General features: G+C 39.7%; 1 protein-coding gene across 1 annotated transcript in view; it reads left to right on the top strand.

The window, feature by feature from the left end:
• Positions 1 to 22,757, top strand: part of COL4A2 (collagen type IV alpha 2 chain) — a 178,889-nt gene that overhangs the window by 103,753 nt on the left and 52,379 nt on the right. Inside the window, exons 7-19 of the mRNA XM_025044980.1 lie at positions 2,797 to 2,913; positions 4,391 to 4,462; positions 4,837 to 4,872; positions 4,981 to 5,043; positions 6,931 to 6,966; positions 9,421 to 9,462; positions 12,150 to 12,248; positions 13,956 to 13,991; positions 14,587 to 14,637; positions 15,572 to 15,616; positions 19,144 to 19,197; positions 20,103 to 20,169; positions 22,234 to 22,344. Coding sequence (XP_024900748.1) covers positions 2,797 to 2,913; positions 4,391 to 4,462; positions 4,837 to 4,872; positions 4,981 to 5,043; positions 6,931 to 6,966; positions 9,421 to 9,462; positions 12,150 to 12,248; positions 13,956 to 13,991; positions 14,587 to 14,637; positions 15,572 to 15,616; positions 19,144 to 19,197; positions 20,103 to 20,169; positions 22,234 to 22,344 — 829 coding nt within the window. The remainder of the gene's footprint in view (positions 1 to 2,796; positions 2,914 to 4,390; positions 4,463 to 4,836; positions 4,873 to 4,980; positions 5,044 to 6,930; positions 6,967 to 9,420; positions 9,463 to 12,149; positions 12,249 to 13,955; positions 13,992 to 14,586; positions 14,638 to 15,571; positions 15,617 to 19,143; positions 19,198 to 20,102; positions 20,170 to 22,233; positions 22,345 to 22,757) is intronic.

Below are 22,757 nucleotides of genomic sequence, written 5' to 3'. Positions count from 1 at the left end.
TGAACATTTGTGCAGCTTCTCAAATTCTTTGTAGTAACCACACATAAACCAGAAGAAAAGGCATGGTTTGTCCATGAGAAAAATCTCAAAATGCAATAAAATGTGTTTTTCTAACCTAGTTTACTTTACTTCTTGTGGCATAGAAAAAATAAACAAAGCAACTTGACTCACAGCCTTCTACACAGGGATCCGTGAGCAGATTTCCCAGGGCCAGCTTCCTGCAGATCCCAGCCTCGGGGATAAATATGTTTATCGCACATTCAGACCCGCCCCGCTGTCCACTGCTAAAGTTTAAGGACATCTGCTTCACAATCCTCACACATTGACAAAGATGTCTGCACCCTTGCCCTACATACCCATGTTCTCTATCACCGTGCTTGCATAATGCACGCATATACACTTGCACGCATGCATGCATATGCACACTTGTGCATGTGTACACATGCATACGTGTGTATACATGTACACATGCACATGCGTGCACGCACGCACACACACACGCACACATACACACACACACACAGAACCTTCATCCCCCAGGCTGCACAGTAGGACTGCTCCCCTGCAGGACACCAGAGGAAGAGGGTGAATAAAGAGTCATCATAGAGAATTTATGCTTTTTCTTCAGATCTTTAGCTCCACATTCAAGAAGACTTTTGCAATAGAAAAAGAAGCAATCAGAGCTAAGGAAAGGAAGCCACAATTACCAAGACATAAGACCTGCGTGGCTGGTGATCCTGTCACTGAGATACGGTGCTCAGACAGAAACACCAGTTACAAAACACACAGATATGAACAAATAAGGAAACAACATTCACATGAGTCAGAATTTTGAGAAATTGGCAAAGTTGAAAAAGCTGCAGATTTCAAAGTTTAAACAAAGTATTTTTCTACCAACTGCCTCAAACTAAATCATTCATTTTTAAACTTTCTTGAACTCCTTAGACTGTTCATTAGTTTTTGTCTTCTGGAGTTGAAATTCGAGTTTAAATGGAGGGACATTATGGAAAAACATTGTAACTAATCTGTCTTATTTTAATTCATTTTTTCATTTCATACACATTTAATATTAGAAGCAAATATTTCACAAGTTAAGAAGGAAGTAATCATCATATGGGGGGAGTGATCATAGTGAGCAGGTAACTGATCATTTTCTACAGAATCTTGGTGCTGCTAAAAGTAATCTCTTTAACTACAGAACTAAAAGTCACCTGTCATAGCTAAGCAAGTAATGAATGTAGGATTTGAAGGATCTGGGTAATTTTAGCCATTTAGAAGTTATATATAAAAAGTGATGTGCAGTAAAATCTTAAGTTTTTATCATATAGAAATGTTTTTAATCAGTTGAACAATAAGAGATGGACATTGAGCTCAATATAATCAAACTTTTTCTTTGAAGCACAATTTCAAACGTAGATTAGATTGATATGCAATTTCAAATGACTCGTATCAATTCTAAGCAAGTCAGAAAAACCAATAGCAAACAAATAATTCAGGAGAAGAATAAGGTACATTTTAAGAGAAAACATCCCAGAATACTACAGATCCTGAGCTGAACACCTACAGAGCTTGTTTTTTCAGGCTGAATTTGAAGGATCACCTTTCAGAGACCCCCCAAAAAAGGCCTTTACTTTGAACTCCATCAGACAGCTGGGGAGAGCTTGTGCTCCATGATTTCCAGGCACAATCAGGATTCCTCTGATCCCCTGGAGGGTTGACTAAAATAGAATACAAAGTCTATTAGATCTCTTATCTGATGGCACCAGTTAAAGAAATGGCTTTGAACATCACAAGCAAAGAGATGTGCAAACAAAAGAAAATTTTACTTTTCTCATTGTATTTCTTAATATCATTTAGGGTATAGGCCCTCTATGTAGGACTTGTTCATTTATCTTGAAATTTTCCAAATTTCTCAAAGTAAATCTAAAAGATAACCTAATGGCCTGAAAAATCACTCTGGGATGTATGTTATCTATCATCTAGAAAATCAGAAATTTTAAAGGAATTATATAATAAGAAAGCATATGCCTAAACATCCATTGTATAAAGAAATAGCAAAAGAGTCTATGGTCTCGTAGTACATAAATTGTAGGTTGTTAACCCAGCCCTCAGATGTCTCCCAGAACCAAATGAAAGCACTTGAGATGCCCATAGACTTCACCTGACCCTCTCTAGTTATTCAAAAAACGTTTGATCATGTTGTCTTCCCTCTCTCACCAGACATCTCAGAACACCTGACTTGCTTTCAGTTCATGTTTAAAATCTTAAAAGGAGTGTTCCCAAAGAAAGTAAAATGAGGAAATCAGTTCTTTTACCTATGGCTAAGCCACTGATGAATTCCCACCGCAGGTGTGAATCTCTTGTTTAGGATGTGGGTCTGTCCCATGCGCCATCAAAAGTCAGTTGGGCACAACAGATAAAGGCGTCCTTGTCGTCCCTGACAGAGAGATAGTTGTTTCTATAATTTTTTTTTTAGAATTTTTAAATCTACTCTTACCTGTTCCTGGCAAAACAGTCCTCCCAGTCACCCAGTGAAACAAGGTGAAGGTTTACTTCTCACCAAAACCTGCAAGAAACAGAACTTCATCTTGAAAGCCTTTCTCCTGCTTAGAGCTATACCCATGTGCCTTTGTCTAATGAATCTTTCATTCATTCATTCATTCATTTTGAGCTATCTTTTCCCTTGGATTCATGCCAGGGACATCTCTTATGAGGAGATTTAAAACCATTTTATCAAACAGTTATATGAAAAAACACCTGCGGGCCAGATGACTCACTTACTTTTCTTTTTCCCAGGGACATCCTGGGCAAGGTGGACCGAGAGGACCACCTGGCTATGATGGCTGCAACGGGACCAGGGGAGACGTAGGCCAGCAGGGACCCTCTGGCCCTGGGGGCTTCCCCGGATCTCCCGTGAGTATCATCAGTACAGCACATGCTGTTCGCACGGTTAGCACTAGAACCTGGATGGCTAGCACTTGTTGGCAGAAATGTCTGAAAGGCACTATATCCTGGGCTGTCATTCGTGGGGCCTGGAAGACCCTACAGAGGACCTTTTTAAGAAATTATCTTTGAGGGAGGGTGCGTTGCCTTCTGACTACTCAGCAGTAGGGCAGCAGGTATATGCTAAGGCTGCCTTTTATACCCCGAGGAAAAATTGCTCTAGTCTCCTCAGTATCAGGGCAAAGCACACCTCCCTGTTTATGTTTTCTTACAGGCTTGATTTTCCTGGATTCATATAACTTCATTTTCCACATTCATTCTTTCAACGTTAGATAGAAAATAATTGATTTGGTTTATATTGTTCACTACTACATTCTCCCAAGTGTTACTTCATTTTCTCCCACGCTCCAATTCACGTAACAGTGAATAATAATATAATAGTAAAACTGAAATTAAAACGCTTAAAGCGTCACAAAATTCTCTATAATCGCCATCTTTATTAGATTCTAAAATCCTTTGTGACGTGGAAGAACTATGATATTCTTCAGCATATATAATATAGAAGTTTATTTTTTTTTTAATGGAAGAACTTTCATATATTAATCTATTTCAGGGCCTCATTTAGTTTTCAGGGTCTTTACAAAGAATCATGAAATATTTTTCAATAGTATATTTTACCCTCTTAACACCAAAATGTTGCAGATTCAGAGTTATACTAACATTTTATTTGGCAAAACTTTTTATTTAAAACAACATTTTTAAGGTGGGGAAGAACAGTCATAAACACCCCTCGCCTTGTTTCCCCCTGAAGCTAACCTTCCAATTCTCGCTTCATTGGCTCATTATTTTTTAATGTGGTTCAACTTTTCAACAAGCTACATCATTTTCTAGTCTATTCTAATAAAATAACTTTTATTGTCAATAAATATATTCATTATTTTAAAATACTGATTTTATATGTAGATATTAAGACATTTATACACGTACATATGTATACACATATCATGTATATTTGACACAATTCCAGTTTTAAAGAATGACCCAGTATCTCTCCCACAAATGGTGCTTCCAAATACATGTGTTAATATTTTCAGTACACTAATGCCAAAGAAAACACAAAATAATATTACAAAGAAAAATAACCTGTTGGTATACTAAAGGATAAGTTTACTAAGCATTTATTTGGGTTTTTGAGAGGAATTTAAATTATATAAAGTATTTCCATTTTTACTTTGAAGAAAGATACCAGTAGGTAAATGTGAAAGTAAGTCTCATTTTTGTGGTTGAACATAGCGATTGGTGTTCACAACCACCTAAAATAAGCTATAAGAGCAATGAGACATTGCCCATAAAAGTCAATGTTTAGTCATTCAAATTACTAAAGATGCATTGAACATCAATGGACTTTTTTGCATTTTCTCCTTCTACCATATATGTGCTACTTTAGGGGCCCCAAGGACCCAAAGGGCAGAAAGGCGAACCTTATGCTCTGTCTAGTGAGGACCGCGACAGATACAGGGTAAGTTTCTTAGAGACGCGAGACCTGATTAAGCAATCCAGTATAAATTCCTAACTAGTAAAATTAATTTCCAAGGGAACTGTGAGTTGTGAGAATGAATGGAGTGAAGGAATGATGCATAGAATGATGGAATAATCCAAAATTATGATTTAAAAATCATTTTATTTCCTTTCAGAATGTTTTCAATCTTATATGTAACTATGGGTGCATCCCTTTACCATATTTGTAATACCCCAGATATTAGGTAATTAACATTACCAAGTTCTGTCAGGGCCGATATAACTTATATATGGTTTCCAGTGTTACAATAAAATGTAATTAAATCTAAAGATGCTTAAAAACTAGAACTCTTAACATTATTTCTTCTCAATTAGGGTGAACCTGGAGACCCTGGAATAGGCGGGTTCCAGGTAAGTTTAATTTTTATTAGAAAATATTTCAAGCAACACTTTAAGAATTCAGGACTTCGAATACCAGTCTACCTCTCTTAATAGCCTTTTGTTGGTGCCTGTCCTTAGGGGCCTCCCGGCCGCCCTGGGCCTATGGGACCGATGGGTCCAGTTGGAATTCCAGGAAGACCAGTAAGTACCATGTGCATGTGCTCACCCTTGGATCATTGCCAAGGCATCCTCTAGAGATGCAGCTTCTTCAACTATTGATACAGACGAAAGCTTCACAATACAACTATGATGTTTGTGGTCACTACAGAAAATGTCAAAACAAAACAGGTCATCCCCTGCATACATTTTGCTGCTATTAAGATAGAAGAATGAGAACTCAAAATTTGTGGTCACCAGAGCACTGCCAATCAAATTTAAAATTGGTGTTGATTGGGTGCTATTCCAGTCACATACAAGTTCTCTCTGCACCATACCTAACCAACTGACAAAGAGCGTGTCATCCCCAAGCAAAGAAGGCTGAGGTCCAACAGGGATAAGAAGGAAATGGGTTCTGCCTAGGCATGGCCATTATAGCAGGTGCATCACACCGGAGCATGGCCATCATAGCAGGTGTACCACACCGGGGCATGGCTGTCATAGCAGATGTACCATGTCTGGGCATGGCCATTATTGCAAATGAAATATTGGACATCCATTAGTAAGATGGCCCTAGTGCTCCACTTGAATGGCAGTCTACAGGTTCATGCCCCCTGCAAATCAAATGATAGAGTGAGGTGCCAAATACTTGGATGAAGGAGGGCTTGTTGCAAGGAGGGGACAGGAGGAGAAAGGAGAGTCGCTGGTGCCTGTGCAGCCCTCAGGCCACTTCCACCACTACTCAAGGAACCCAAGAGATAAACTGGCTACTTCGAGAAGGTTTCTGACTCTCCTTTTCCACATTTTTTAGTGTGAGATAAATAGACAAATTACAAAAGGACAAATTTTAGCTACGGGTGAGAGAGACCTACTCACAGAAAACCATTGCTGAAGACTGAGGGACACTACCAAGGGGGGCTGTGGTATCAGTTTCTGGACAGATGATGAGAAACAATGGAGATGTATGTTTGGGAAGATTCAGTTGTACTAATAGTTGGCAGTGGGAACACTCACAAATTTCCTTCAGACTGTTGATCATAATAATTGATTTTTTTTCTACAAAGTAACTTTCATTGGTACTATAACTGTGAAAAATAACTGTGAAAGTTATTTTCGCGAATAGCCCTCTGCTATGAAAGATGTGGCCAAATGAAATGATACAGGAATTATATGATAAGAGGTTCTTTGCTCTCCTCTTGCATACGGTTGCTGGCTCACAGCACACATATCACATGGTTTGGGGGTTTTATACTTTAAATATACAGTTCATAGAAATATAAAACAAAATTGTCCCTGCCGGGCCCTTAGCTGACCTGACAACTTCAAGTTCTTCATATGGGCCATTAAAATCACCCACAATCCTCCACCTGTCCACTTATATTTAAACACTAATTGTTCTTTTTATGCACTTTTAAAACTTCATTGCAAGTGTAGTGTTGATGTTGAAAGCTTTGCAGATAGACACACAGTGATATTTGTAGATGGACTCTCAACCCTGCAGTATTGGCCTGTAGATTAATTCTGCCTGTGAACATTTGCTGACCCACCAGCAAACAGTGCTAGATAATGCCCCATGGGGAACCCCAGAGGGAGTCAGGAGAAACGGTCTCTGCAGTGACAGGTCCTCGGGCCTTGCAAAGGGAGCAGAGCAAGCACAAATACGACATGGGTGAATTCAAAAGTCTAAACTCAGAGAAGCAAACCCGAAACAGCTGTGCATGTACAGCCAGCAAATTCTGAGAACTGGGCCTGACCCCAGTCCTGTACCCTCCAGCTGTTCCTCCCTGCTGAGACTAATGTATCAGAAACTTCTATACATACTACATGGTGTTCTAAATATACAGTGAATGGCTTTCCCAGAGCTTTCTAGCAGATGTTATCTGGGTCTGGGGATAAAGAAAACAATTTATACATTTCTTTGTATTTGTGCAGGGACCGCCTGGACCCCCTGGACCAAAAGGACAGCCAGTAAGTTGGTTGTTGGGGGGAGGGAAGGGAGAAGAGGGAGAAACTTATATATTTGTATATCTCTTTCTGGGCCATAGAAATACTCAGTGGACAACTATATATCATTTATTTCACGGATGAGTATCATTTTGTAGGTTTTTAAGACTTGATGTTATAAGTTCCAAAGAGAAATCCAGTGGTACATCTGGAGTAGCTGACACGTTAAATAAGTGGATGTGTTGAATGATTTGTTGTTTGCAAATCACATAACATTCCTATTGTGTGAAGATCTAAGTGATGAATGATTAGAAGCATAGATTTAGGGACAGCTCATATATCTGTATGTGTTAATTTATAAGAATGGACAAACTATAGCTATGTTTCCATAGAGTAGCCATTAGCATTCTTACCTGGATATAACTAGGTTCTACAAGAGTGAGATATCAGCCTCTAGGGATATATATAGCCAATGATTTTCAACTCGGGCTAGAGCCCAAAGCTTTACTGTTTCTATCAGAGGAAGATTATTAAGTCGTTTAGAGTACAACAAAGTAGGTGGCTTGTTAGAACTTGGAGACAGAACTAAGGTTCAGTATGAGGGAAGTATTTGATCAAAATTCAACATGAGACAGAAATACTGAGCTCTGTTACCAACATTTAAGGACCATTCTGTGGCCTGCACATGGCCAAGGACATCTCCCAGCCTGCACGTTCCCATGCCTGCCTCCACAAAAATCCCATCTCTGACCTCCTGGGGACCTCAGCTGCCACCACCCAGGTCCCCAGCTCCCATCACCTCTGACACGGCTTCCGGTTGGGGCTGGAGCTTGTTAAGGCTGCTGCCCCCACCCCTGGGATCCCCACTGTCTGGCAGCCCCAAGCAGGGTGGGAACAGCCCAGAGCCAAGAGAAGCGGATGTAGGATGGGGCGGCCGAGCTCTAAGGTCGCCTCAGATCCTCACTTGGCTGCAACACAAACAGCCCTCATCCCCAACCAGGTCACTTCCTGGTGACTTGGACAACCAGCTCATGAGGCAGAGAGACCACGGGGGCCCAAGCAAATCGCATTCTAATCTAGCCTGGCTGTGTTTCTGAGCTTTGATTTCAACTCCCAGCCAGGTGGTGAAGAAGCGAAAATAGCAAAAATTAGTTAAAGGTTTTGCTTTTATTTTCAGAAAATCTCTGAGCATTGGAGGGAGCGGACAGTTTACTTCAGAGAGAAAGATCAGATATGGCCCGCGTGATCTTTTGTCGAGATAGGAATACAGAGAACTTGGGAAAGAAGCAGAGTTGTTTTGAGGTCAAAGGAAAGAGTATTATTTCTATAACATGCATGGATTTGTAGTACAGGCATACCTCATTTTATTGTGCTTCAAAGATATTGTGTGTTTTACAAAATGAAGATTTCTGGCAACCCTGCATCAAATAAGTCTATCAGCATCATTTTTCCAACAGACTCAGATGATGGGTAGCACTTATTTAGCAATATAGTATTTTTAATTAGGTATGTATATTGTTATTTTAGACATCATGCTATTGCACACTTAAAGACTATACTCTAGTATAGTCTTATATGCACTGGGAAACCAAAAGATTTATGTGACTCACTTTATTGCAGTATTTACTTTATTGTGGTGGACTGGAACCAAAACCACAATATCTTCGAGGTATACCTGCATAGCTTTTCATATGTGCCTGTTTTAGACACCAGAATCAAGTCGATTCTCCCATACATGGCAACCCCACTCATGAAACTATTAAATACCTTCCAAGCCGCTGATCTAGCTTTGCCTCTTAGGCAAAAAGGAAGATTAAGAGGTTGAATAAAATCTGAAAAAGCACCATCCCCTAAAATCATTAAAGGGTAGGAAATATTTATGTTAAATTAGGATTATCTTATCAAAATGAGAAATAGCTGAGGCAGAAGAAGGAATGAATCATGATCTCCAAAAAAGGAAACCAAGAAGAAAAACTGGCTGCTTTCTAAATCTAAAGGGGCCAGATGACCCAAGGAAACACTCGGGGTCACTAACCTGCAGAGACGATATATGAGCAATTAAGAGTCAGAAAGACCTGGGATCAAATCAAAGACTGCCACTTATTAGCTGTGAGGCCTTGGTCAAGGGATATGTCGGTTTCACCACCCATGATGTCCAAACTCATCATGTGATACAGAGGATTAAAGAGAGAGTGAAGCATTTAGCACAGGCCCTGAACTGCGGTAGTGCTGACAGCAAGTATGGAATCAATAATACAGTCAAGTTTCTGTTCATCAAGTTGTTTGAACAAAGGAATATATTTTAAAAGGCAAACAGTAAAATATTCCTTAGAGTGACAAAATAATTACTGTTAGTCCACTGTTTTTGAGGTTTTGCTTAGAGTATAAAATAAAAAAATTTCTTAAGAGCATATTTGTATTTAAAAATGGCGTGATTACTGACTTTTAAAAACTTACAAAAACTCATTGATTTTTCAGGGCAACCGAGGACTTGGTTTTTATGGAGAAAAGGGTGAAAAGGTAAAGAAAACATAATCGATTAAAACGGAGGCATGCACTGTTTAGTAATTAGGAAATAAATAATTTTAATGACTATGTTTTATGCTGTTTTTTTGAAGTGGTCTGCAAACAGACCATTCGTTTAGGAGATAATCATTGTAAAGTGCCAACTTACTCCAGTGATAGTTATGGAGCAATAAGACAATACAAACCAACCATCTAGGTTAGCCCTAGACCTCTGACATAGACACAACTTCAGCTGTCTTCTAACATGGAGAATCCAGAGGTGATTAAGGAGACTGAACCCAGAGCCACAGACTAACGTGAAGCCAGCTCAGGGATGAGGTGATAAGGCCAGCTCTTTTGGGGCTCAAAGGCAGGACCACGTGGACTTTTGTAATTCCCCACAGTGCCAAGATTCAAAGACCATGTGGCCTTTGAGAAGATCATTTGAGATTATGTGTATGAAAAGCTCAAGGTGGCATTCACACTCAAGGAGCAAAACCTCACCAACATACAACTCCATGGCATTCACCCCAAAACCTACATATCCACTGAAAAATAGATTTGTTTCTTTAGCTTTGTTGTTTGAGCATTTTTGTTTTTTCTTACATTTTACTTTTTGATTGAATAGCACACTAAACTTGCACTACTCAGGTGTGAAAAGGACTTTGCCCTTCACATTAATACCATAGAAGGAATTACAAATGAAAAACATTGAAAGATCTAAATATATAAAAGTTTGAATTCCTATACAATAAAATACAACAAAATAATAAAATAACAAAAAAAAGAAAAATCTGGGAAGAAATAATTCGTAGAGGAGAGAATAGTCACATTAGATAGAATGGAAATGAAGTTAATGTCTGTAATCTACAAAAAGTTTATTTAAATTGTTAATTAAAAAAAGAAGAAGAAGAACCTCAGGCCCCAGTAGATAGAGGGGACATGAACAGTTTAAGTATTTTTTAGGTATATTAGTAGACGCTCAGAGTACTCTAGAATACCACTTTCTGCAGCTAATACATCATCTCAATTTGTTCCGGTTTATATTATATGATATCTGGACTCAAAATAGTATTATATAGTTTATACATGGAAATAGCAAAAGAAAAGACAATAATTTTCTTTATGTCAGTTAGTACCTGGGAGGTCAAGCCAGTATATATGTTAGGATAGTTGCCCAATAATGTTGCAGATCTATATGTTTCACCATCTGTGCACCACATTAAAGAAAGTGTTTCTTGCTAATGATAAAAATGCAAATTAAAACAACTTTGAGATATTATATTTATTAAAGATGCTACTTTTTATCCCAGACAAGAAAAAGCTAAAGGAGTTCTCCACCACCAAAAGAGTATTACAAGAAATGTTAAAAGGATTTCTTTAAGAAGAAGAAGGGGAAAAAATCATAAATATGAATAATAATATGGCAATAATTACATACCCATCAATAATCACTTTAAATGTAAATGGATTAAATGCTCCTATCAAAAGACATAAGATGGCTGAATATATAAGAAAACAAGGCCCATACACAGGCCATCTATAAGAAACCCACTTCAGATCAAAAGATACACACACAGACTGAAAGTAAAGGGTTAAAAAAGATATTTTATGCAAATGGAAATGAAAAAGCTGAGGTAGCAATACTTACATCAGACAAAATAGACTTTAAAACAAAAGCTATAATGAGACAAAGAGGGACATTTCATGATGATAGAGGGATCAGTCCAACAAGAGGATATAACTCATACAACTTTACACCAGAAAAAAAAAAATCCAATTAAAACATGGACAGAAGGTGAAAAAAAAGTGAAATCTTACCATTTGTGACATAGATGGACTTAGAGGGTAATACGCTAAGTGAAATAAGTCAGACAGAGAAAGACAAATACCATATAATTTCACTTATATGTGGAATCTGAAACAAAATAAATGAACAAACAAAACAGAAGTAAGTACAGAGAACAAACTAATGTTTACCAGATGGGAGGGGGGTTGGGAGGCTGTGTGAAAAGGTGAAGAGATTAAGAAGTACAAATTGGAAGTTACAAAATAGTCATGCGATATAAAGTACAGCATAGAGAATATAGTTAATATACTAGATTTATTGAGGGTCTCACTCTGTAAACTATATAAATGTCTAACCACTATGCTGTACACCTGAAGCTAATATAATATCGAATGTTAACTGTAATTGAAAAATTTTTTTAATGAATTTAAAAAAAAAAAGATACTGCTTTTTAGAATATAAAAACACCCTTAACTGGTGAAGTAATGGTGAAACTGGAGTCTTTCATTTCTTAGGCATTTCTTATATCTCGGTACCAATCTTGAAAAGCAATAGAGTTATACATGTCAAGAACCATAAAGACATTTAGCCTTCAGACCTAATAATCTCCTTGATAGTAATTCATCATAAGGAGATACGTGTAGCCCCCAAATTGTGAATAACCTAAATAGTTTTTATGCAGACATTCTAACTATTATTAATGCAAACAGGATACAAATAATTTTACATTATGGTTATTGCATTTTAAATTGAGTTTTGTTTTATATTATAAATATAACACTACAAAATTAATGTAGATGTGATAAGTAATATGCAAGGAGAAAAAAAGTAGTTTGTGGTGGGATTGTGCTTTTACTCAAGTTTGGTAATGTCTTCCCGAGTAAAGACTACTGCTTTGCTAAACTATTCACAGGGTGACATGGGACTGCCCGGACCCGATGGGATTCCATCAGACGGCAATCATGCCATCATCGGGCCCAGGAATGAAACATTCCACCCAGATCAATATAAGGTAAAGGAGCTTCACCAAAATTGACAGTTCCCAATTGAACTTTAAAAAAAGAAGGAAAAAAGGTAACTTTCTTTATCTTATTCAAACAATCACATTCAAAGTAGAAAAGGCCTCACTATCAACTTGTGCATGAAAACACAACTATTCATTCCATCAAATAACTACAATAGTCCACATCTTAAACAATTGTGACAAATTTGAAACAACATAAGGATCCATAAAAAAATCTCCAATGTATCCTTAAGTACATGAGTCTCCTGTGTAGACATAGATTATAGTCAGAGCATAATTCAAACCCAGTATATGGAACTACACAACAAAATGTTATAGTCTGCAACATAAACCTACCCTACTTTTACTCTTTGCTGACATAAAGCATCATCGTGGGGGGTTTGGGGGGATCGAAATTCATTTTCTGGCCCTTATGATGTCTCTTAACATTTCATTTGATTAAAAATGTACTCTTGGAGTCTGAAATAAAACTCAGCATCCTGCTGTACCACTTACTCGTTCAGATGGCCACTAAACCCTCCTGAGCCTTCGTGTTCCTTATAGAGCTGCGGAGTGGATTACAGGAGGCCACAGGTGAAATGTCTGGTAAAGTCAGGCACAATCAACAGGAATCAAAATAAAAACCTCAAACATAGAATATAATTCCCAATACTCAAGTATTTGTTAAGATGGAGTCTGGGTGCTTAGTCGTTCATGGGAGAGGCAGGCATGACCGCTGCCCTGGCGGGGGGGCGGGCATTAACCTAGGCAGCTATAGGTCAAGTTGAGTGACCTGACCATTGATGAAAGTGGCCTAGGAGGTGGCTGGTGTAAGACAGAATGCCAGAGGAAAGTGAGTCAGAAGCAAATGGTTGTGTATAACTGAGAAAGTGGTACATCTTGGACAACCAGGCAAGAGCAGGATCCCCACTGAGTGTGTCAAGGTGGTTTCTGGGCGGGCCTCTGGCTCCTAGTGGTGACCTGATCATCAGCCAGGTAGGGCCTCTGTCCAGGAGCTGAAGATGGAGCCCAGCCAGAGCAGGTTCTACCCACGCTGAGATTCTCAAGCTTCCGAAACACTTTTCCTTCATTTTCTACAACCAAGAAGCAATGGTTCCAGGGCTGGGGCCCAGCCAGCCTGCTGGGGACAGTTTGGGGCCACAGGGATCTGGGCGCTGTCCTAGCAGTAATGGAGATCAAGGACCCCGCCGGTCACTACATTTCTTTCATCATTTTAGGCCAAGAGAAGTGGAAAAAATAGGTCAGACAGTGTTAACATTTCTTTCCAAAGCCATTTTTGCTTGGAGTTTTAACACATTCCAAATGTGTCTTTTCTTCAAAGAACCCTCCTAATAATATTTTATTTACGTGAATATTATCATTTGGGGCTTTTCTCTGGGCACAGTCTACCGCCACAGGACGTTATTACATGCCTGCAGTTGTGAGATGATAAAGGAAAGCACATAGATAGAGACAGCCTTGCAATCACAGCAAAAATAACATGATTTAATTTATATTATGAAAACCCAAAACAAATAGCACATTTTTCCTTGAATATGGAGCTGCAAAGTTTAGATTTGTTTGTTACAATTCATTTATAATGCTTGTTTGAAGTTTTATTAAATATATTTCACCTCATATCATAAACCCTGATGAATTTTTAAATATTACTATTTCAAATTAAAGAGCATTTCTTATTTTTCATTTTCTTCACAGGGTGACAAAGGAAGTGAGGGGGAACCAGGACGAATAGTAAGTCATGCAATAAAGATATTTCTTCTCCCTAACGGTTCCCAAATTTGACGTGTTCCTATTGCAATAGTAGTGTGCAGGAGTTGTAACAACCCACCGACTCTTGGTTTCCAGCCCATTTGTCTACAGCAAGAAAGCATTATCATTTATTTTTATGCTTTCCTTCAGAAAATAGATTCAGAATGTCTTCCTTTTTGCATAATAAACACCAGCTAATCAACATTTTCTGAAGTCCATAAAATGAACCCAAACTCTTTAAAAGAGAAAATATGGGGAGGGGGGCAGGTTTGATGGACTGGCTTCTGTTTTAGGGGTCTAGCCATACAATCACTCTGCCCTCTTTTCAATCTCTGTCATGACTGCCCCAGTGCTCCCAGTCTTCCTACATCACACTTACTAGAGGGCATGAGAGTGGTATCCTAGATACGTGATGATCCGGGCAGACTCAACAGATCTCTACTAATCTGCCATTCTACTGGGCTGGAATAGAGAACCACAGAGGCAGGGTGGCCACGGGGTGCTCAGAAATGGAATCCCTGAGCAAGTAAAGAGTAAAGTGGTAGCCACTCCCTCAGGTCTCTGTGTTTTCTCCTAGGGCATTTCCTTGAAGGGAGAAGAAGGAATCATGGGCTTTTCAGGACCGCGGGTAAACCATGTGTTCTATGTCTGTGGTTTGTTTTGTTCTGTTTTTTCAATAGACTTTATTTTTAGAGTAGTTTGGGGTTCACAGCAAAGCTGAACCGAAAGTACAGAGAAATGTCCCTCGCACCCCCTTCACCTCTACACACACAGCCTCCCCCACCCTACATTTCGAACCAGAGTGGTCCATTGACTACAGCAAATGAGATGTACCTGCACTGATTGACGCATCATTTATCTCCCAGTAACTGGGGTTTTTAAAACTGTGTACCTCCATTTGGTGAAGGATAGGAACAGAACACAAACACATTTCTGCTTGTATTAGTTAGGCTAGATTAATCTTTGGTAACAAAAATGTAGAGTCCATCGAAAATGTTCCCAGGGGTATGGGGCAAGAGAGCGTCTCCTCTGAAGGAGATTCAGCCACCTGTGGCTCCCATGCCCTAGGACAGACCTCCTTCTTCACAAGGTTGCCCGAAATGACACCTGCCACTTACCCACCCCCCGCCCCGCCCCATCAGCCAGAACTCAGTCACATGGCCAAACCTAGGCACAGCAAGCTGGGAAATGGGCCAGGAAGAAGAGAAAGTGGCCTTATAATAACTGTCTGGTAGCCATTATCACTAAAAAGTCATTTGTTACAATCTCTGAAAATAAGAACAGCAACTTTTATTAGAGTGCAGCCCTTTTTATATCTGTACCATTCTTATACTATCTTCATGGATTTCTCCAAATTTCTTTAAGTGGTAGATATGATGCATTATATGAAAGTGTCGCTAAAATGATCCATCTCCTTTAGAAAATAAAGAGTTTCGAATGGTTTTGATATTTTCATGTCAAGTATTTTGTTTTAGTCTATGCCAGGTGCCATAGTAATGCCCTCTGGAAAACATTGCCAGGTATTCTAAGCTGTTATTGTTTCTATTTTCTGTTCAACCCAGGGTGCCCCTGGCTTCGATGGTGAAAAAGGTTTACCAGGACAAAAAGTAAGTGTGATGCATAAAATGCAATCTGCTCCAGGCCTGAAACATCTCACAAAGGTCAAATATGAAGACTATAGAATCTCAGAAAAATATTGCCCCAGAAAAAAACATTTAAAACTTTCACTGCATTTACCATGGCATAAAGTAATCCTTCACCCCAAATCATTCGAGATGCTTGAGTCAGATTATTTAGCTTTTACTCATTTTGCAAACTAGCTCTTTGATTCTTTCCTTTGGTTCTCTCCCTCCAGACATCACATCAACCAGTCCCTACCAGCTACGACTTTTGTACCTTCCAGTCTCACACCTCTCCTCTGAGTCATTTCATGTTACTCTTAGAAGAGTAGTCAGCGTGGTGACCAAGGAAGGGATCACTTAGATTTTTTATGTATTGATCTGACTCACTTTGACACTTTGTTTATCTTTAATGATGACCCAATTAGTTATTTTTACCATGTGTTCTGTAGAGAGATTTTTGGCAATTTCTAAAGAAGAAAACATTATGTGAGTAATGTGTTGTAAATCTGGATCAGGCTTAGAATTGTCTGAACGATAGGTCATATGAGAGAGTACACATAAAAATAGATTGTATAAATTAATGATTTATTATTTTCACTATTCATTATCTTTACTAATTCAATCATAGTATACATAGCACACATCCTTCCCATCACAGAACCTGGAGGCAGCCAGTGTAAATAATTCCGTGGGTATTTTTTCCGATAAGCACTAGTATACAAAAGAAATGCATTTTTATATGCATATAACTTAATAACAGAAAGTAAATATATTTGCATTGTTCTGCCACTTGCTTTTTCATCTAATGTGCTTTGGAAATTGTTCCACATTAGCACATACTTACAAGCTGTACAGAATTGCAGTCAATGGATGTACCATATTTGCTTAACTAGCCCCCCACGGTGGTTTCTAGCTGCTTGCTATTTTCAACAATCACACATTCAACATTATGGTACACACACCTTAGTGCCCATGGGCTAGTATTTTCATAATTCAGTCCTAGTAGGCTTTTAAAAAAGAGGCTTTTTTAAAAAATTGATTCAGCCTCCAAATCATGTCTCTACTGAATCATGCTCATGGCTCCATGGCAGGATGGTAGCATGACATCTGGAGAACCATAAGGATGCTGCTAGCGAGTGCCAGGTTTCGTCGGTCCCACTTCAGGGAGTTCTACCATATTTGTTCTGGCACTACAGATGGGACTTGGCCTCCCAGATTTGGTTTCTGACTTACACCGGCTCTAGGCACAGGCATCTTAACCCCATGTTCTGGTTTTGACCACTCACAGTGAGCACCCATCTTGATGTCTTTCTGCTACCTTAAGTGATCTCATTTTTCCCATTTCTCTCCTTTTATGCTAAACTCAGGCCAGGGATGAAACCAGGATTTGCCCTGATTACTCCCATCTTTTCGTAACATTAGTAACCGATAGTAGTACACCCAAAGGTAGCGTACCTGGAGCAATAGTTATCCATGCAACACTCAGCCAAAGGCCAAAAGGATGAATTCTAGCATTTAACAGTAATTCATTTCCACCTACCCTATGTAATTAAAGTACCACCGTTAATACTTTGATTGCCTGTGATGTGCTAGTGAAATCATAATTATGATTTGTTTTTCTAAACCCAACACTAAGGAGTTACAGCATTTTTAAAATGCAGCACACTGCCCTCCTAGAACTCCGTAGTTAATGAAGAACAAGGTGTTCGCCAGTCGCTGACCGCCTGGGGCCTCTAACTGCGGTGTCTCAGATGTTGAGATTGAAGGCTCATGTCTTCCAGTTTGCTTTCTGCACTTGCAACAACTGGAGAAAATGCAGATACTTCCAATTAAGTGGAGTATCTCAGTTGCTGCAGTGAAATGTTTTCCTCAACTATACGAATAGAAGATGCTCAAGATGTACACACATGGCTGATCTAAAGAAGAAAACATTATGTGAGTAATGTGTTGTGAATCTGGATCAGGCTTAGAATTGTGCATGGCTGAGTTGTTCTACATGTTAGTGCCACACTGTGCCACAGACGACCATGCGTCTACCATGTGTTATCTCGCTTGCCAAGTTGCCATTACTCTCCAACTTCTCAGTTATACTTATAGGCTTTGGTTTAAGGATGTAAAATGGAACCAGTAACTAGAGGCAGCTCCAAGGAGCAACTGTTAACACCAACATAAACATAAACAAAATAGGATAAGCCAAAAAAGAAAAGATTCTAGGAAAGATTTTGCTTTCTCTATAGGAGCAGAGAATCAGCTACCCCTCCCTCATTCCTCCTGAGATTGATAGAACTTTAATTAGTTCTGGGGATGCTTGTTATTGCTTGTTGATGATGTCACAGCACCGCTGAGCAGTGCTTGGGTGGCCCAGATGGCATATAGATTTGACAGTCTAGCACATCGTTTGAACTGGATTGTAACACAGCTCAGACAAATGCCTCATTACCAACCCCCTAGCCATTGGCAAGCTCTTTAATGATTCCTATCTTATGGGAAGGCCTCTAAGTAGATCATTTTTAATATCAGAGAAATTTGCCTTCACTTTTGAATCTTCAGCTCCACCTAGTGTGGAAGAAAGTCAGTCTAAATTATAGGCCCACCATGAAAATTACGAAATTAAGCCAATCTTAGTTCATTTTAAACAACATGACTTTCAGCATACATGCTCCTAGATTTTAAAATATTCTGTAAAATAATCTGATAATATCCATTTTTTATACCATTGGTACCTGGCATTCTGAATTATTTTGGGGGCTTTCCTATGCATGTTCTTTAAGCAAAATGGAATAAATTTTTGGATTTTTAAAAAAGGTTTACATATCTATCCAGATATGACATGGCTCTTTTGATACATATTTGAGGGAATTAGAAAGCAACAGGTAACATTAAAACTTTTTTTAATAAAGAGAAAAAAATTCTAAATTGAGAGGCTTTAATGCTCCCGTTTGGTACTAACTGAAAATTTTCAAAACTCATCTTGGAGGAAGATTTTAAAAGATGCATCAGGTTGTCAACACAACCCCACCGATCAGTCATAAAACTACTCGAACTTGGCATCTGTGCCTCCAGAAGGGATGCATAGGAAGGACACAGCACCCTGCATGAACTATTAATGCTCAAAAGGTGAACCTAAGCCTAATGAAGCCTCTAGATCCAACAACTATTTTAGAGAAAATAGAGTAGGTAGTAGAATATTTGCAGTACCGATGACCCAATTTCCTCAACAGCAACAACAAAAAAGAGTTACTGGAAAAGTAGAAAGTAAAAGGAAACTATCATGAATTAAAAAGAAAATGAAGGAATATAACAGCCAAATGTCGTGTTTGGACTTTGGTTGCTGATTCAAACAAAGCAACTTTAAAAAGACATTTTTGAGACCAAAATCATGAAAAATTGAACAGAGACTGGGAAGTTGGTGATTTTAATGAATTGCTGTTAATTTTATTAGGCATAATAATAGTATGCCTAATAAATTATATGTTAGAGATTAAAATAAGCATCACACATCTTTCTTGCAGGGAAGCAGAGGACCAGATGGTTATCAAGGCCCCGATGGACCCCGAGGACCCAAGGTGGGATCAGTTTTCATTTGGATGGTTTTCAGTTCTTTTCTTTGGATTGTGTCCTGATCACCTCCTATTCACCATAGGGGACAAGGGAGGTATCCTCTGTGCAGTATAAGAATAGGTAACCAAACATATAATACCCAGCACTGAAGAGATGAGATGGACACTCATTTATTAGTCACATATAGCCCAGCCTCAGGATGCTGCACATCACGCAGGGCCATACAGAGGTTGCATGCACTTGGAAGCTGCACCCAGAGCAGACAGAACTATGGGAGAGGCTTTGTGGTAAGAGGAGGGTGGGGCACCCTCTGGTTCCCAAAGGACAATGTGACTGACTCATTTAAATAATTGCATGGGCTGGCAGGGAAGTGAGATCCAGGAGGCTGAGGATCAGGTAGGCTGCAGCTGCTCCAGCTGATGAGGGGACCAGCCAGGGAGGGAGATTCTCCTGTTGGGTAGGTGGCAAGTCTTGTGAGGACAGGGAAACTCGTGATTAGGCCTATGGGACCCAGGAGGCAACACTTGAAATATTAGAGCTTACAATCCAGATGGCATTGTTTCAGGGTATAGGTGTATCACCCCTGTGGGGTAGCTCAGATACCGTTATCAACAATAGAACAGTCTACCCTGCAGAAAGCAGCCTCTTGACTGAGTCCAGTGTTTGACAAGAATTTCAGAGTGATAGTGGCACCTACCCACTTTGTTGTCTCTTGGTGTGTCTGGGATGCCTGGACTTATTGCCACAGCATAGTGGAGTGGTGCCCCAGGCAGAATCTATGGTTTAGTTACTCAGAATAGTAAACTAAGCTCATGGTCCACATGCAGCTTTATTCTTTGGAAATATGCAGTGTCCAGAACTCCAAAGGGCCAGTCTCGCATTTCTCTATTTCCCTCTTTTTTTCCTCCAGGGAGAAGTGGGTGACCAAGGCCGCCCAGGCCCACCTGCCTATTCCCCTCATCCTTCTCTAGCTAAAGGTTTGTGTGCGATTTCTCCTGCATGTTTACATTACATGTACATTCTTTTCTGTTATAGAAACAGAGTCATAAACTGGCAAGAAAGATTTATCTAAGTAAAAGAAAACAAAGCAAACAAAAGATGGTTAGAACATAACCTTTGTAGAATTTCAGTCTCACGTGCACCTTCCCTTATGGCTTCAATGTGGTATCACAGGAGACTCATTTTGCCTCTTCCTGAGAGAGTTCTCCCCACTTTCCAGGTGAGACCCCTCTGTGGGGAAATTCTTCTAATTCTGTATACTTTGTGCAGGTTCTGGTTTTGCCATTTGCAATATCACTGAAGGTATCCAGTCCTACACATCAGGCCTCTATGGCAGGAGGCCACACCACCTTCGCTCATCATGCTCCATCTGTACCAAGATGCTGACACCCCTCTGCTAGACAGTCTAAAGCCTGGAATTGATCATAAGCACACTCTGTAAACAGTCATAGCCCTTTAAACTTCAAGGAACTAAATCCCTAGATGTTTTCACATAAATAACTCCCCAGGAAAATGCTTCACTGTCACAGTTGACCCCAGCGCGTAAATGAAGGATGTTGCACATGCTGCGGCTAATGCTCATCTTTATTTTAGTTCAGCTTCCGGTGGGTGAGAGTATATTGAAATATTTTCAAACGCTATAAGAGCAATGGTCTCTGAATCTTTTTGAATGTGCATCCTTCTAAAAAGATGTTTTTAAAAAGTGTTTTGAGCACTCCCCTGAATAATTATACATGTATTTATTTATGGATACTTTATCCATGTCACAGGAAGTTCCATAAAGGCAGAGATTGTAGCCTGTGTGGTTCATTGTTGCATCCCCAATTTCTAGAACAGTTCCAGGCACCTAGTATGTACTCAGTGAATATTTATCTGAATAACTAAATAATGTACATGCTAAAACATACACATCAGAAGGGATTTTAAAGAGTAAAGTTTTTTTTAAATAAAGATGCTTTAATGCATTCTTCCTATACTAGTAGATCATCTGGCTCTCCCTATCATATATGCCCAGGGGTCAAAGACTCAGTGTCCTGCTTAGGTGTGAATCATCTGTCAGTTTAATAACTAGTTTTGCATGTCTTCATCCGACATGCCAAAGAACATAGCAATACCACTTGGTGTTTGTTTGTTTATTTAGAAGTAAGGCTTATAAGAGCATTCATGTGTTATTCACCCAACAAATCGTTATAAAAAGCCAATCCAGGTAGGAGCTGGGGTTCAGAGGAAGAGGGGGCTCAAAGAGAATCAGCCCTCCACACATAGCTCCTTGGCCCCTGATGCCATGCCTGGTACATGGGAAGATTCCTTCTTTATTCTCACATTAGACTCAGTTGCTTATCCAACCTGATTTTCCATTACCCTTGTTCACCTGTACCCTGACACTCCAGTCCAGCCCTGCCGAGCGCTCCCAGCTCTGTGCTTTCAGTTAGGCTGATGTCCCTCCCCTCTGAGAGCCCTTCCTTCCACCATCCTCTGCCGTCGCCCTCCCCTGCCTCTCATCTTCATCAAACTCCACCAGTGTCTGAAGCTCAACTGTCAGGGTACCTTCTCCAGGAAACCTGAGTGCCCTTGGGCACAATGTTTCACCTCCCTGTAAAACTGGGACGATGAGACTATCTATACCACATGGTTCTATGGGAATCAAATGTATGAAAAGTATTTAATGCTCAGCCTAGTGCACACTGCAATAGCTCAAAATGTTATCTACTGCTATTATTTTTATCCTTAATGGTCCCTCGATATCAGATTTTTGCCCCCAAACAATCTTCCCCTCCTTCGAAACCTCTCTGTGTCTTTTTGGCATTATGTGCCCCTCTATTGTTTTATGATATTTATAGGAATCTTGTATCAGCCCCATTTGTTTGGGAATGAGGTCCTTGAAAACAGGGACCACCATATAGTAAACATTTGGACCCCCACTATGCTTCAGGAAATGTGCAGAGTATTGGTAAATATGTATTTAATGAAATAGGTGAACATCTGATGCAAGTCCTAGACCACAAGTCCTGTTCTTACTGTGTGGCCCATCTCGGTTTCAGGTGGCAAAGGCGATCAGGGATTCCCAGGGACTTCTGGGGAGCAAGGACCCCGGGGTGAGCCAGGAGACCCCGGCCCACCAGGTCCCCCTGGCACATCCATCAGAGATGAAGGTAATGTGTTCCACGGTATTAAAACTATGACCAAAAGTATGTCCTCTCAGCCTTCACATAAACCACTGGCCCCTTACTGACTGCACAGCTTGGTTGGTGCTGGTGCTCTTCCCCGTAGACTAGGTTTAGCAACTGAACCTAGTCTCACGTACATGTTTGGATGTCTTCACAGAACAACAGGACCTGTGACAGTAACTCTCTCACTAGGTTAGACTCTGTCACTAATGAGTAACTAGCATGATTCTGTCCGTTGGCTGGGAAGAGCATGGGCAGTCAACAAATGTTGTTGCCAAGAGTTGGCAGGAAATCTCAGGCCATTATTCGGAGGCAAGAAAAGAGACTTTTTTAAAGTAAAAAAATAGTGATGAAATATACCACTGGCATCCACCCCCTAAGTGACTGCCTGGACTGTA

Source organism: Pteropus alecto, unplaced genomic scaffold (genome assembly GCF_000325575.1).
Source record: "Pteropus alecto unplaced genomic scaffold, ASM32557v1 scaffold13, whole genome shotgun sequence".
NCBI classification, from domain to species: domain Eukaryota; kingdom Metazoa; phylum Chordata; class Mammalia; order Chiroptera; family Pteropodidae; genus Pteropus; species Pteropus alecto.
The sequence above is the reverse complement of the archived record's forward strand: the minus strand, read 5'-3'. Positions and strand labels throughout refer to the sequence as shown.